Source organism: Scaptodrosophila lebanonensis, unplaced genomic scaffold, assembly GCF_003285725.1.
Source record: "Scaptodrosophila lebanonensis strain 11010-0011.00,11010-0021.00 unplaced genomic scaffold, SlebRS2 tig00000053-arrow-pilon, whole genome shotgun sequence".
Classification (NCBI taxonomy): domain Eukaryota; kingdom Metazoa; phylum Arthropoda; class Insecta; order Diptera; family Drosophilidae; genus Scaptodrosophila; species Scaptodrosophila lebanonensis.
In genome coordinates this window covers 3,324,001-3,341,181 of record NW_022060548.1, presented here as the reverse complement: position 1 = coordinate 3,341,181, position 17,181 = coordinate 3,324,001, and the positions used below count along the sequence as shown (strand labels likewise).

The window sequence follows — 17,181 nt, the reverse complement described above, 5'->3', positions numbered from 1 at the left end:
CAACAGTGCTGTCGGGACTCTAAATGCAGTTGACATTGCAAGTGCAGGCCATAAAATGCGGCACACACTCACACCTACACACATACCCTTTATGTTGTACGACCAGAACGCATTTAAAAAGCAAATAACGGCATTTTTAATAAGCTGCTCGCTGGGAGTACAGAAAACGCGATAACGGCAGCTATACACTTCAACAAAATAGTGTGGTTTTCAAATGAAATTTCATTACAAATTGTAAAAATAGTAGGAAAGCACACAGCTTCATGGTTCAGTCAATAACAATTGCACACATATATTCATATTCTTTCTAGAAACGAGTACTGAAAAATAAATATTTATAATATATTGAATTACAAACCCAAAATCGTAACTCAAGTATCTGGCAAATTCGTGTTTAAGTGAGCAAATTAAGTGGGTCTTTAGTTGAAATTCCAATTGCCTGCTTCACTTTGTTTTTGTCAGTGTAGGATGCCATAGAAAACATGACGACAACTTTGCTTATTTATGTACACCCCCTGTAGCTCCCAAAAGGAGCAGCCCTCTTTCCTGCAGCCCTCGTTTCAAACATGCGGTGTTGTTGCTGCTGTTCTTGGCAACGCCGCGACAACCAAAAGGTATTAAATTCCACATTGTTGCCCTTTTTACGAAGGCAAGCAAGCCAACTAACAAGTACACTGTACAAAAATTAGTGCACATTTGTGCCAAGGCAGAAAGGAAACAAATTTCAGGACAAAAGATTTATTCCTATCATTAGTTTTAAAGCAACTGTATATAAATTATTTACATTTCTGTTTAGTCCGGCTTAACACATGAAAATTAATATTTTAAGAGAACTTTCTGCACAATATTTAATTGATAATTTTGAAAACCGTGTTCAGAGTGAAAAATCTGAAAAATGTTCTTCAAAAACTGTTGATTGGTGAACTAAATGAGAAAGATAAGTTAAATCTTTACTAAATGGACAAAAAGAGAAATAAATTTAAAAGAATGTTAAAATATGTTAAGAAATATGGACGAAAATGTTCTTCAGTTTCTATTTAAAATTAAAACCTTTTCTTAATTTTAAAAATAATGCTAGTAGAACTTTGTATTTCCGTGCATTAAATAGAAAAGGAAAAACTTCAAATCCAAAAATGGCAACAATAATAAAAATGTTAGATTTCCTTCAAAAAATGGAGCCTTAAGTAATTTTCGATACAAATCTTAAGCAAATTTGTTCAAATGTTGAAATCTAGAATTTATTTTCTATACTAAATTAATGCTATTTTTTTGCTAGAGTGCAACAACAACAACAGCGGGAATAACTTCTCACCCACACCTGTTGGGCGTTGGGAGTTGGCTTTAAAAGGATTCCCACCCAGATTTTGCGGCGCGCTCTTTGAATGTGCATTGTTCGTTGATTAAAACTGCAAAACTTTTGCTGTGACATGAACGCCAGTACTGTAGGTACAGACATAGCTATAAAGCCATATACTAGCTATGTACATACATACATATGTACGAGGTATACATACCAATGAAGTCTATGGATATGTTCTAGGCAGCTGGCAAGCCAGCGAGCGAGGCTTTAAAAGTGCATTGCACTCTTATCAGTTAGTGGGCGTTGTTGCTGTAATTGGACGATAGTCATTCAACTTCGTTGCCAGTCATGATATAATTCCCTTACCACGCCCCCCTCCTCATCATCATCATCACCTTCACCCCAACCCAGGCCTTGTCTTTGTTGTGGCCATGTTGCCACTAATTAGTGCAACTTTGTGCATGTATGCGTGCAATGCTGTAACTGTGTGTGTGTGGGTGTGTGTGTGTGTGTGTGTGTGTGTGTGTTTGTGCACATTAACCGTTATTTATTGTAAACATCAAATTATTGATTGCGTCAACGGGGCTCTGCCTTACTCTGCCATGACTCCCATGACGCGCTTAATTAAAAAGAAAGGCAAAGCGCCGGCAAATTGCAACTGCAAATTATTTTTACGCTTAATTAGCCCTCCTATGAAGATGAAGTGCGTTGCAGACCTTGCTTTGATTGCGGCCCCTCGAACAAAGAATGTTGAATACTTATTATAAACAAGAATCGAGGGCCACTTCCAATCTCTACTCGCTGTTGCAATTCCAGTTGCAGTTGCAGTTACGGGCAAGTGAACGCCTCTAAAAAAAAATGAAAATAAAAATAGAAACAGAAAGACGCGTTTGAGGTGAAGCAACGTAGTGGCAAATCAAAAGCGGCAGCTGCCACTTTATTGCTCCATATTGCAACATGCCTCAAAGGTTTGCTAATAATTATCAAGAGGGGAAATTGTCAGAGGGTGTGGCTTTCTATGGCAGTGAAAAGCTAATCATTAGCATCGGGCATTGGGAGAGAAAGCTGGCAAAGGGACTGCATTGCCACAAACACAAGAACGAGAATTTAATTGATGAGCTGAGGTTTTTTAAAAAGTCTTAGTTGAAGCTTTTCAAATTTAATTAAGTGGCATAGTTAGAATGTACTAGATTTTCAGGAACAACTTAGCTTTCGTTTGCTCTCATTTCAGTATATCTCTTATGCGTGTTAATGAATACTTTTGCTTGGCATTTCTTCCGGGAATTCCCGAAAACAAAACTTATATGAAAACACGCTACTATTGAGTATTTTTTAAAAGTTATGTCAAGCCGAATATTTTTGAATGTCTTTAAGTAACTGCTTGAGTACCTGAAGGTCTCCTTCATTTTCATTTATAAATGAGCTGCCTTCTGTCTTCTTCTAAATGCATGTATCGTTCAAAGACCTCACGAATATTGAACCTTAATGACAATAATATGCTTTCTAAATAAAGATAGCAAGCGCGAATACTGTATATATTTAGTAAATAGTTATATATAGCCGTTTCTTTAAGTACCTTCGAAATATCGTTTCCTAGTTTTGAATTCTTTGGATCCCATTTTCATAAATAGATAAGTCGCATTGGCTAGCCCTACATTTTAGCTGAATAAAATAATATAATATAGCAATAGCTTTGCTATACTTGACTGAAGAAGGATCAATAGTTTTTTGAAGGCCTTTTTAATTGGAGGCCGACAAATATGCTACATGTTACACATTATATCCTAAAATTATTTTATTACAAATAATTAGTGGAGAAATCTTTTAAAATGATCATTAAATATTCAGTTTGTGTTTGAAAAGCACAAAATAAATGCAATATCAATCAAGTGGATATTCAACTGAAGCTACAATTTAGAAAATCCCAACTTAGTTCTTCTACTATTATTTACATTTTTCAATCTTGAAGGAAGTTAGAAAAGGTCTTCCAAAGAGCGTAGCTCTATTGTAGCATTAAGTTTCAGATGGCAAAGGCTTTTAGAAAGCTCGCTTAAAATATTAAAGCTACAGTCACAAATGCAAACCATTTCTAAACAAGTTGTCTAATCTTATGGCAATGAAGTTTGTTGTAGCAGCTTGAATTAAAGTTAATTTATATTCGTTGCAATGGACAATGCGACAAAATTGCGTGAAAGAAAAATAATTCAAGACTTTAAAAATCAAATAGGAATTCAAGAAACAACAGACGGGTCTGCCTTACTTCAAGGAGCAGCAATACTAACCCCAATGGACAGTGTGGGGCAGAGTCCTTGGAGTGGAAACACCCCAACTGAACTACAATTTGCCGACCTACCACCGAGAAGAATATAGTACGAGTATATCCTGCGTGCAGCTGGCATTATGAAGCATAAACTTACGCCTGGGAGTTGCAAAGCGAACAAAGTTCAAAATCAAAAACACAAACTCGAAGAAAACTAAATTAAAAAATAACTGACACAGCAACAGGAGCAACAGGAGCGGCAGTAACAAAGCGAAAACTATAACTAAATGAAATAATAAAGTAAATGGCGGGCGACGAGAACGACTAGGGCGTTCGGGGGCGTGGCAGGCACCCGCCAGCATCACGTTTGAAGTTTTAAAGTTTTGCGAAGGTAAAATGCATTCGCCTTTTATATGCATACCACTCGCATCCATATACATGCCTGCATGCATACTATACATATATACTATATTCTTTGATCAAAAACGACAGCAATAAAAGTTTTACCTTTTAGCTGCCCCTCTTGTTGTTCTCGTTGTTGTTGTTGTTGTTGGTGGTGGTGGTGGTGGTGGTGGTGAAAGAAGAGCGTAGGGAAACGCAGCGCGTTGCATACTTGAAGGCGCCAGCACCGAGTTTCTGTTGAGACTGAATAATGGGGAAAAGGAGAGTAGTAGTTGGAATTGAAAAGCGAAAATGGGCAAATTGAACGTGCTGGCTGTTGCTTCAGCTGCCGCCTCAGTTTACAGTTACAAAGCTCACAAATTGGGACGACGGGAAACGCGGAAAGTGGCGTAACTGTGAAAAGTGCGGGGAGTGCTGAAAAGGCGGCAAAGCTCGAACGAAAGTGAGGGTACACGCATGCAAAGGGCATAGAAAAGCTTAAATTTCATTTCGTTTGTCTCGCTTTCCCGGTCTCTCCACTTCTATATGATATTTTTTGCATTTTACTGCTAATGAAGAGCGTGCCATGAAAGGCTGAAGGGAGAAGGAAACGGAAGAGCGAAAGAAATTCCGAATTATTTATTTCTTTATTTATTTCAAAAGAAAGTGCAAATTCTATTTCATTTGATACAAAATATTTGTAAAACATAAGTAACTTTCAATTTCATCTGCATTTATATAATTTTCTAATTAAGAATCATCATAAAGCCGACATTTCTTAAGTAAAACAGCTGGTATTGCTTACAATTTAAAAACTAATTTTAATTATTCAAATATGAAGATTTGATTTCTTTATTTATTTTTCAATAAACAAATGGAAATGTGTTACTATTTTGCTGACATGCTGGCGCTAAAATGAAATAAATTTAATAAATAAAATAATCTAGCCTTGAATTTAAACAACAAATATTTAGTGAGACTCAAAAAAAAAATTGTTTTGAAAGTAGATATTTAATTATTTCATTGAAGTCTTCATAAAAATACTAAGTACATTACATATAGTAGATACTTAAGTCTACTTTTTATTTTTAAATTAATTCTTTCAAAATGTTTTAAAAAGTCAGCTCCGGAACAATAACTCTTTTATCCACTTTTTGGCTTAAACTGGGGTCCAAAATTCCACGCTAGAAAGGCAGTCTTGTGCCAATAAATTTCCTCTTACTGGCCTATCGCAGGACTATTCTGGCTGTTGTGTTCCTTTACAAATTACTGGTAGATTTCTGCGATCTTTTTTTTATAAAGAATTTGTACTCTATTTTTTTAACAGTTTAATCTAGTTTATACATTAAAAGTGAATACTAAATTTGTCCATAAAATAAAACTATCGTATTGAATTTATTATTACAATATTTTAAAAATTTACAATATTTTAAAAATTACTATAGAATATGCTTATCATAGTATGAATGTAGATTAAATATGGAACCACGTGGGGAGATCCTGTATGATTCTCATCTTTTAAGTCGTCTTAACTGCTCAGATCAAGCCACCAAATATTTTCCTTAAAAGATACACAACTGGTTATGCATTTCAAAATTCTTTACCGATCTTTCCCACCTGCTTTCAATCGAATCCTCTCTTACCGCTCTAAAATCCTTGCTTTCCAGCTATCTGCAGATATTAACAATAAATCAAATAAATCTACCTCCACAACAACCGAGATTCCTCGGTTTTCTCCTCAATAGTACTCTAATCGGCCTTTGATTAAAAATCAACTTAGTAGTGATAACATCCCTATGAGGGATTTTTTGAGGCATAGCTGGTCGAATAACAAATAAATTGATATTCCTGTAATTTTATTAGATCTATCCTATTCAGCCTTTTTTTAACATATCATAAAGCCTATGTTTGTCGACAGAAATTAAAACCAAGCTTCCAAGCTTAAACACAGCTTGTGGGAAGCGTCTGTTCTCAAACAGAAATGAGCACGTTATTTAATTACAATAACAACAACAGCAACATCAACAACAGAATGTGTGGCAGAATGCCAACAAACCCGGAAATCAACTGCCCGCCCTGAAGTATGCAATGCAAAATTTTCGAGTCGACCAAAGTCGTCGCCCACTGCAGCAAACGTCGAGGCATTCGAAAATTAAACTCATTCGCTTGCCAAAAACTAAGTAACAGGCTATTGTATGGTTATTGTAATTGTTATTGTTGTTCTTCCTTCCACTCGCATTGTCTGAGCACAAAAACCCTTGCAATGCCGTGCGCCAAATTAAGTTTTGTGCATACGACTATGACATAAACTAAATATTAAAACAAACGCAAAGCAACGCAACGAAACGCACAGAAGAGAATAGAGCAGCAAAGGAATGAAAAGCGCTCTCGGCATAATAGCATAATAGTAGTGATAGTAATAAAGGCGCCTTCAAAACTAATTATAATATAGTGAGACACGCTAAGTCCCATTAAAGTTGAGCGGCAAATCCTGTCTGTGTTGTCTTTCCCCGTCTTCGTTGGCTGTGTGCCTTGGTGGATGTGTGCAGGCTTCAAAGGATGCCTTGCAAACAATGCCGGGCACACATTTTGAGTTAAAAATGCAAAGAATTTCAGGGGCTTTTATTTAATAAGAAGTGTATGTAGTATTAATGAACTGAACCTACAAGTATATGGGGGCTTTATTTATAATAATTAAATATCGGCTTATATTTAATGATCAAATGAAAATAAGCCATAGACTGTTTTAGTAACAAATTTAAAAGTTAAAGCCAGCACATGCTTTGGCTCTACGATGAAAAGAAAGAAACGCGCCGACTTATTGCTCGACTAGGCGGTGGAAATTGAACTCTCGTTGCTGGACTTCTTTCTGTTCGTTTTCCTCTCTCTCTTCTCTTTAAAAGATGCCTTGAATAATGTATAGAAACAACTTTATACCATTCTTTAACAAAAAAGGCATCCACTCTAATTGTAATTATTTATTTTTTATAATAAATATTGATGTGCAATGCTGATACCAACTATGATACCAACTTATAAAAACGAAGTGAAAGTTTAATTGTCTCAAAAATTTAAGTTGAGTATTAAGTTCTCTTTCTTAAAAAATGATCAACTTTTTCATAATTCTGATGCTGCATAAATAAAAAAACAACTCATAGTAATACTTTTTATTCCAATTCTGCAACACCAGTTCCCCTACCTCAGTAAAGAACATTTTATCTGAAGGCCCCCCCTGCTGCCAGCAGAATTATTTCCCAACCATCGACCTATTATCTTTTTTGTTCGTCCAAAGTTAACTTCAAAATATTCGTTAAGATTCTTAAAGCATCAAGTTTAATTCCGAAATAATTAAATTCATACATTTATTTCCGTAAATAACTCCATTATAATAAATTCATAAGAATAATCTTATCTGTAATGTGAATTATCTTTAAGCTGTATATAAATAAATAAGAAAATGTACTTTTTTTAAAAACAATTTAAAGCCCCAAACACAAAATTATTTCACTCTTTTCTTAACAAACTGTTAAGCCACAGATTTATTGCTATTTATTTGAAGTAATTGGTAGTTGGCTTAATAATTAAGTCGGATACAGATATGGGAAGAAATCGTTGAAAACCCCACCATCTCTCTTCTCCTGCCACATCTCTCCTCACTTCTCATTTATGATGCAAGTAACGAAACACTCTTAACCCGCTCCCTTCGCTCTCGTCTTTGCAGAAAATGCGCCAATTCCAAAAGATACTCGAGGACTTGAGCTCACGTGTCGCCCTGGCGGAGCAGACGAAAAATGCGTGGCAAACGCCCGCGTCTGTTAACGAGGCCAACGAGCAGATGCAGCAATTGCAGAGGCTCCGGGATAAGATGACGACGGCCAGCGCCTTGCTGGACGACTGCAATGAACAACAGGCCTTCTTCACAGCCAATCAGGTGCTGGTGCCAACGCCCTGTTTGTCCAAGCTGGAGGACCTCAATACACGGTTGGTAGTCCCCCCTCCATTAGCGAGCGAACTGTTTGCATTATGTTGTTAATATTGTTTCTGTTGCAGAATGAAACTCCTGGAAATTGCGATGGATGAACGACAGAAGGTGTTGTGCGCAGCCGGCGCTAATCACACGCACGAGAATGGCGATGATGGACGGAATACATCGAACAGCGGCACAATTGGACCTTTGCCGAATTTAGGGCAGAGTGTAAAGCCGCCCTGGGAGCGTGCCACAACGGCCGCTAATGTGCCTTACTACATTGAGTGAGTGTCCGTCCCACGCGATAATGGGTTCTATGTACTCAAATGTTTGCTTTGCAGCCACGAGCGCGAGACCACACACTGGGACCACCCCGAGATGATTGAGCTGATGAAGGGCCTGGCCGATTTGAATGAAATACGCTTCTCGGCCTATCGCACGGCCATGAAGCTGCGGTCCGTGCAGAAGCGTTTGGGTGCGTCGAATTCCATGAACCCATAATGTTCCCAAAAATATATATGTTCGCTTTTATTTAATAGCACTCGATCGCATTACCATGGCCACGGCATGCGAGTCCTTCGATCGCCATGGGCTGCGTGCGCAGAACGATAAACTGATCGATATACCCGATATGACTACGGTGCTACATTCGCTCTACGTGACAATCGATAAAATTGATTTGACGCTAATGCTCGACCTGGCCATCAACTGGATACTGAATGTTTACGATTCGCAGCGCACGGGCCAGATACGCGTGCTCAGCTTCAAGGTGGGACTCGTCCTCCTGTGCAGGGGTCATCTGGAGGAGAAGTATCGCTACTTATTCCGCTTGGTTGCGGACACTGAACGGCGAGCGGATCAACGTCGTCTGGGACTTTTGTTGCATGACTGCATACAGGTGAGTGCCACGGAAAAGCGCACACTGCCGCTCGGTCTAATTGTGTGTACTTTGTCGCAGGTGCCGCGTCAATTGGGCGAGGTGGCGGCCTTTGGGGGCTCCAACATAGAGCCATCGGTGCGTTCGTGTCTCGAACAGGCTGGCATTTCGCAGGAAGGTAAATATGCTTTCGTTTTTTGAACGCTGTGCCGCACTACTAACGCAATTTTCTCTGCCCTGCCCTGCCCTGCCCTGCTCTCCCCTTCATCCAACCCAACCACTTGACAGCCATTGATGCCAATCAGGATATTTCAATAGAGCTGCAACATTTTCTGGGCTGGCTGCAGCACGAGCCCCAGAGTCTTGTCTGGCTGCCGGTGCTGCATCGGCTCGCTGCCGCAGAGGCGGCCAAGCATCAGGTAAGCGGATTGGCAGCCATTTTGTGTGACGAGCCATCACTTATGCTGTTCGCTCTATTCGCAGGCCAAGTGCAACATTTGCAAAGAGTATCCCATTGTCGGCTTTCGCTATCGCTGCCTCAAGTGCTTCAACTTCGACATGTGCCAAAAGTGTTTCTTCTTTGGACGCAATGCCAAAAACCACAAGCTAACGCATCCCATGCACGAATACTGTACAACGGTGCGTATGAATAATCGAAATCGTAGAATCTCAAGGGAAAAATGTTAACAACTCAAAAATACAAACTACTTCTAAGCAAAGCACTTCTTTAACAAACTTTATTTGGAAAAGTAATCTGATTATTAATTATTCGCTGCCTCTCTTCACAGACCACATCCACCGAAGATGTGCGCGACTTTACGCGCGCGCTTAAAAATAAGTTCAAGAGTCGCAAATACTTTAAGAAACACCCACGCGTCGGCTACTTGCCCGTACAGAGCGTACTGGAGGGTAAGACAAAACTATCACAACCATTCAGAATTGCTAGAGAGATATATTTACCTTTCAGGCGATGCTCTGGAAAGCCCCGCACCCAGTCCCCAACACACCACACATCAGTTGCAGCACGACATGCATTCGCGACTGGAAATGTACGCCTCTCGCTTGGCCCAGGTCGAGTATGGCGGCACGGGCTCCAATTCCACGCCCGACAGCGACGATGAACATCAGCTGATCGCCCAATATTGTCAGGCCCTGCCCACCAATAATGGCAGTGCGCCCAAGTCGCCCGTCCAAGTGATGGCCGCCATGGATGCGGAACAGCGCGAAGAACTGGAGGCCATCATACGGGACCTGGAGGAGGAGAACGCCAGCCTACAGGCAGAGTATCAGCAGCTGTGCAGCAAACAGCAGAGTGGCACGCCCGAAGATGCCGCCAATGGCATGCAGCATTCCAATTCAAATATGGCGGGACTGGCGACACAAGGCGAACATGGACAGGTGGGTGGAAATGAAATGAAACGAATCGAAACGAAACGAAACGAGACTAACTACTTTAGTAATCAGTCTGTAAGGCAAGGCAATAGTACTCTCAACTATGTGGCAACTCTTAAGCATACAGTATAGATCGATAAAAAGCTTGCGAACTGTGTTTGTTACAAATAGCGTTTTTATCGAAATGAAATGAAACTTTTTATCGAAAAAAAAAAAAATTACTCGAGCAATGATCTGCTGAGAGTCCTCAAAAATTTTACGGAACTAAATGGAATTTTTTTAGAAGACTAGCATTCATTTTGCTTCCAAAAATACTTTTTAAAACGTTTTAGTATTGTGTTCTAGATTTAACGAAACTAATAAGAATTTTGTGCCAATTGAAATAATCAAAGTCTTAAAGGATGTGTGAATAAAATTTCAAAAATTAACATGGTTAGCTCACACTTTAACTAGCTTTACCAATTTCCCGAGACTTAAACGCAGTCCATTGATTCTAAATTACAATTTTAAAAAATCACTTGTAGATTTCAAATATTAATTACCGCTTCAAAGAAATTGCCTCTGCTTCAACCAAAAACTATGAAAAGATTTTCTGAAAATGAATGAAACGTTCCACTAACCATATCGATTAAATAGATTTGTTACTTAAAATCGAAATTAAAAAGAATATCTATTTCAAAATTAGATACATTCTTAAACTAAAAACTGATTGATAATACTTGATAACTTTCTGCTTTCAGGACATGATGGCTGAAGCCAAATTGTTGCGTCAGCACAAAGGTCGTCTGGAGGCGCGTATGCAGATACTCGAGGATCACAATCGCCAGCTGGAGGCACAACTCCAGCGACTGCGTCAGCTCTTGGATGAGCCCAACGGCGGCGGAGCGGGCAGCGGCTTGCCAAGCGCCCCCGGCTCAGCCCTCAACTCGAAGCCGAATACGTTGCAAACACGATCGGTGACTGCCTCGCAACTCAACACGGACTCTCCGGCCAAAATGAACCAACAGAATGGGCACTACGAGCACAATTCAAGTGAGTACCGATCCAAGCGATCTGCAGAAAAGAAAAAAGAAACAAACAAACCAAGCGTCTGCTTTCGCTGCGTGCGCCAATAATGAAAGGTCCCTAACTGGTTTTGCAGTTCTTATATCTCTAGAATACGAACGACTGCAGCAGTGTCCATATGCATGGACCAAGGGGGACTTATAGGTATAAAGTGCAAATAATTATATAGAGCCTGTACGACCCATAAATGTTGGAATGCCACCATTTGTACAAAACCTTTGAAGCTGTTCACTTGAATGGAAAAGGCAGGCAAAGAATAAAAACAATATTAATTCAGATAAAAAGTTAGTCGCTTTAGCTTCAAAGATAAACGTTTGTATACCCGATCGATTTTATTAACTTTGTCAAGGACCTTGACATTTTATGGATAAGATTTTATTCAGATGGGATTTTAGATTCTCAAAAATTTGGCAATTCAAGATTGATTTTGAATTTGGAATAATAGCGGAATCGTAAAAGATCGTAAAAGATAATATCAATGTTTGCTATCAAATAAATTGTATATTTCTTTCATACTTTTTATTACTTAGTGATAACCTTTGAGTGGTAATGGAAGACAATTAGTTGTCTATGATAGCTTAATAGAATCGTTTTAAATATTTTTTTTAAATGGGGGAAAAAAAGATCGTTTGTTTCTATTCTTAGTATTTAATAAACGTTTGCAAATGAATTCTTGCATGCTACCATAGGCAGCATGGTGTGCTTAAAATGTGTTCCACTTCCACTCAATTGACAATTATTATTTGAAACAAACGGAATTGAAGCTCCTCCTAGAAAACTGGAACACAATATATTTTTGTAAGAAAAAGTTGAAGCATAAAATAGTACGAAAGAATTATAAAAAATTAAATTAAGCAGGAGTTCCAGTTGTACCACAAAATAGTTTTCATTTACAGTAAAGTTAATTATTTTAAAACTAAAGTTTGTATCTATGCTTGGGAATGGAACATTGAGGAAAGACCAGATAGATAGAAGAACATTTGAAAATGAAAACTAAATGCTATTTCAAATATCGAATCAGTTAAGAATAATCCAGAAAGAAATGAGTCTAACGCCGTGGAGAATACTTGAAAACAATTGAATAGAACACGAAGGAAAACACCAGATATCTAGGGAAATGAGTTGAAGGCCATGGAGAACAAATAAAAACAGTGGGATGCTGGAACGCAACTTGTTAAAATTTTAAACAAATCTCCATTGTGTTGTCGCGCGATTTAAGACTTTTCTACCTATTCAAGTGAATGAGGAACAGTTGCGAACCAAGTCGTATTAATGTCTACACGTTTCCACGTTTACTCTCTCTCTTTCTCTCCCATTGCCTCACTTTGTCTCTCTCTCTCTGTTTGTCCTGCTCGCTGCCATATTGTCGCACACCCCTCTGCCTCGATGATGTCTTGCCAACCCTATATAGAGGGCATTATGTTGCCCGGTCTGAGCAATGAGTTGCAACAACAACATCCGCATGCACCGCCACATCCACAGCAGCTGGCCAGCTTGGCTGCCAAACATCAATTGAGTGGCGCTTTGAACGCCTTGCATCAGCAACAACAACAACAGCAGCAGCAGCAACAACAACAGCGTGGTCTACTAACGGGTAATGGCGGCATTGACGGCATATCCGGTTTTTTGGGCGACGACGGACGTCCGCCACCGCCGCCGCACTCGAGTCTGTTGCAACAACATCTGAACGGTGCGGAAATTGCTTTGCTTTTGAGTTTTGGAAATAAGTTCGTCATTTGCCTCGGTTCCAGTTTTGATTTTTAATTTTGATTCCCCCTATACATATAGTAGTTTGTATATATAGTATAAGTGTATTGCCTGCTTTGAGTTGCATTGTCGTCTAAATGTTGAACGTTGTGGTTATTTGTTGATGAAAAAGATAACTAATTTGCCTTTTCTCTTGCCCCGATTTGTATTCTTCTCGAATGCCTGCGCAGATCATGCCTAGAGCGGAAATTTCTGAACAGCCGGTAATTGAAAACTAGTTGTTGTGTCTTTGAAAATACCATGCAGTTTAGTCTCAAATGAATTCCCATTATTAACTTATTGCTATTCAATATTTAACAGGAGCTGCAAGTAATTTGGTGACTGTCATAACCGAGCAGGAGATCGAGCCCAGCATTGAAGATATAGACGAATCGAGCAGCACGACAACAACAACAGCAACGACAACGACGACGACAACCGCCACAACTGAGAAAACCTGCTTGGAACGCAACTAAACAAATAAATCCACGCTACTTAAATGGAAATTAAAACAAAACCAACTAAACTACAATGCAAGGCAATACTTAAAGGAAGGGAAGGGCGTGCATGCGAATTCCAAACAGTTTACATATACATATATACCTATACAACAACAACAACAAAAACAAATAGTTCATATTACAATATATTTATACGATATGCATAGCCTAAACAGCAGGAAGGAAGGATGTGCAACATTTTTGTAATTAGGCAGCGGGTTAGAGCAGAAATAATCCACATGTGTAACACTAATAAGTAAAGCTGGAAGGAATGCAGAAAATTCATGCGTAGTCTTAAATACGAATACAAATAAACTATAACATTAATATTAATAATAATAATATATCTATCATAACTACAAGTACATGCAAGATTGTTAAAACGAGCACTTTCTATCGATATGTCTAGAAAAAAACAAGAAAACTTAAGTTTCATTTTTAAAAGAAGAAGGGAAGATAAGGAGATGAACTCTTTTCCACCTTTGGCATAAATTAGTTTTTACGAGCAGGCTGGCAGGCAACTAACGGAATTTTTACTGTGTTTTTCATATCAAAAGAAAAAAGAAACGAATCAAATAAAACAAAACAAATAAATACAGTTAGAAATTTTAGTGCTAATTTGTGAAGCATTTCAATGCTAAATCGCTTACTTATCGAGCAATAAACAATTACTATTATTCACTTTTATTTTAGTTCCATTACGTTCTTTTGCGTTTTGTGTATATTATTATTATTATTATATTATAAACAATTTTATGCTAACTAAACAGTGTGCTGAAATGTTTTTTACTCGTAGTTGCAAACAAAACAAAATATACATACTATATTAATTGAGAAGAATATATATACATAATTACATAAATTTGTTGACTTGTGTTTTCTTTTCATTTTTTCAAGTTTTTTTCCGAACTCAGTAAACACTTGAACTTAATCATGCTGACGAATACGATCACTAAATGGACCACCTTTTCTATATGCTCTTTACCCAATCAATAAAGTATCTTCTTAAAAGGCGTAAAGCCTACAGAGTAGATAAATCAATATCCCTCTCATTACGATTAACGTGCTAGCTAAAATTACCAAAAAAGATATAAAGATATATCATATATGCCATATATATCGTGTTTATCAAATGTGCAACTCTATTTATGCGATAACCCCCAAGTCGCTTTAAAATACCAATTATGTACCACAACAAATAATCCAACGTTTTTCGATGTCTAAAAACTAATAACACACCTATAACTTACATCAAATGTAATAATTCATAAACAATAATTATATTTATATGCCATTTAAACAATCAAAAGCATTAATATCAATAGACCTTAACAGACACATTAACAACATAATCAATCAAATAATTCAAATACAAATTACAATTAAATACAAATAAATGAACTAAGCAAAAGTTTCAAATCTATTTGAGGTGCTGAACACACAAGAGACCGCTATATAAACTCATAGGATTCAGATACCTTTATTCTAAGTAGATAACTTATAAACAAAGATTAGTGACTTGTTAAAAATTAACAGATGTGGGCTAGAAAAACTACAATTAAAATTTCACTCTACTTGGTACTATCTATGATTTCCACCTTCTTCTGGCTTTAGCAGAAATTTTATAATTTAAAACGAAATCCAGGACAATATAAAACTCTTTATCTAAAATTTGTTAAAGCTGTAAGAAAACGTGCTAACTACAAGTAGGCCCCTAAAGGTGGCATCCGATTAAGTGTGCGGAATGAAAACAAATAGCTGATAAATAAACATGAAGAAAAGATCCACAATTTAAAAATTAGACATTTCATAAAAGCAAGAAGGAGGAATAACTGTATAGTTTCCGAGTCCGTAGACGTAACGTAGGCGATTTTTCTTAAAAAGAAACTTCATAACAACAAGGCACCAATTCGTATTACCTTATCTGATATTTGATCAACTTTTAAGTCCAATGTTTATCAGTTGAAGATTGAAATTAAAATTTCAACAATTCCAATGCGTTTAAAGGTTAAAGAAACAAGTAATTTGTTTTAAAAGTTAACTTTTCCGTTACAAGTGAAGCCTTTAATAAGGAACAAGTAGAATTGACGCATTTTGGAGCTAAAAATTGAAATCAGTCATCAATTCAATTACTTTTCCATATGTCCCAGTTGAGTAAACGATGGAAGAGTTTGAAATTGAAATCAATCTTAGACTCAATTGCGATACGTCTCAGATGATGACAAACAAATTAAAATTAAAACTCCACAATTTCAATTGCTTTGGGAAAGAGTTTCACCCATCCTTCATGTACTATTAAAAAAATCTCCTTGAATTCAAAGCGTCAAATGAAATTAAATCTTACTATTTCATATAAATTTGTCAATAAGAAACAAGTGGAATGAAAAATTATGAATTCGAAAGAAACACTGGAAACATTGAAACAATAGAAAAAGAACCAAAAACTATGTAGAGCTTGATAGTAGATTTACAAATCCCACACTCTTCATACCAACTGTAACTTCATTTCATTTCGCGCACTAACAATTCCCCACACTTATTAACTTTGTAACTGATACCACGTAGCGAAGCTCAATAAAAGCCTAGTACGAAATATTTACACCTAAAGAAATTCCAATAATTTATTTAACTAACAATCAGCTAGCGAATAAAACTAAAAACTTAAACGTAAAATGTCCCCACTATGCATATTTTTGTAATCGAAGAAAATAACCTACCAATAATCAAGAGTTGTAAGCCCTCCGTTTCAAGTTATAAACAAATGAACCAAAAATGCAACAAATTGCTTAAATTAAATGCAAAATTAATTATATGATACGAATAGAAAGGAAGCAACTAAACAAAACTTAGTAAACATATCCATAAAATATGAAATTACATTTTAAATATTACGAATTTAGAAGCATGCATGCATTCATTACTCAAACAATAGCCGATAATTGGGGAGGTCGCATTTTTGATTACATATCGCAAAATAGAAAAGAAAAATTATAATAATATATATAAATATATATTGCCGCTTGTAATACGAAAGCCACAAATTTGTTTCGAAATACTAAAGCTGCCAATTTTTTAAATTTATTTTAGTAACTATACAAAAAATGAGAAAAATCAAGTGAAGCAATTCAAGCATATCCCAAAATAGTCTTCAGTGCATCATCAAGTGGTTGTCTACGATACGGATTATGGAATATGAATTATCGATTATGGATAATGCATTTTATAAATCATATAAAACTAAAGACAAAGCCAAACAATCAACGAAAACTTAATTAGTTATAAATGAAAATCGTAAACTAATCGTAGGAATATTGTGTGCGCTATATTAGCCCCTTATTTCGTAAAATTATTGCATAAATATATACCCACATACTATATACACGTATAGTAGTATATAGTGAGTATATACACAAGCATATATCAAATATTCTAAATATGAAATACAATTGCATGTCAGTGTTTTCTACAAACAAAGCAAATCTACAAAATTATACCTAAATGTCTAACTCTCTTTAGCGAAATTGAGTCCAAAATTGTAAAAGTTAAGAGCACGGCACTCGGCAAACCTTTACCCTTAGTTAAATGACCATCACCCCGAACCCAAGCACCTTGGCTTCTTATACTAAGCTAAACAGTGGATGATTACATACATACTTGTACGTACTGTATATGTATGTATGTATTAAGCATTCT

At 37.0% G+C, this 17,181-nt stretch overlaps 1 protein-coding gene across 18 annotated transcripts in view; it reads left to right on the top strand.

Moving 5' to 3' along the window:
• Positions 1-14,044, top strand: part of LOC115623747 (dystrophin) — a 265,277-nt gene extending 251,233 nt beyond the window's left edge. For 9 of the 18 annotated variants that reach the window (XM_030518281.1, XM_030518280.1, XM_030518271.1 and 6 more), the window contains 11 exons: positions 7,663-7,922; positions 7,992-8,192; positions 8,250-8,383; positions 8,448-8,806; positions 8,867-8,963; positions 9,074-9,204; positions 9,269-9,424; positions 9,574-9,694; positions 9,753-10,183; positions 10,918-11,209; positions 13,310-14,044. In XM_030518281.1, the coding sequence (XP_030374141.1) occupies positions 7,663-7,922; positions 7,992-8,192; positions 8,250-8,383; positions 8,448-8,806; positions 8,867-8,963; positions 9,074-9,204; positions 9,269-9,424; positions 9,574-9,694; positions 9,753-10,183; positions 10,918-11,209; positions 13,310-13,464 (2,337 nt within the window). In that variant the 3' untranslated portion in view covers positions 13,465-14,044. Of the gene's footprint in view, positions 1-7,662; positions 7,923-7,991; positions 8,193-8,249; positions 8,384-8,447; positions 8,807-8,866; positions 8,964-9,073; positions 9,205-9,268; positions 9,425-9,573; positions 9,695-9,752; positions 10,184-10,917; positions 11,210-12,653; positions 12,933-13,179; positions 13,213-13,309 lie in introns of all 18 variants that reach the window. The other 9 variants (XM_030518279.1, XM_030518273.1, XM_030518266.1 and 6 more) reach the window with 4 other exon arrangements.
• The last annotated feature ends 3,137 nt before the right edge of the window (positions 14,045-17,181 follow it).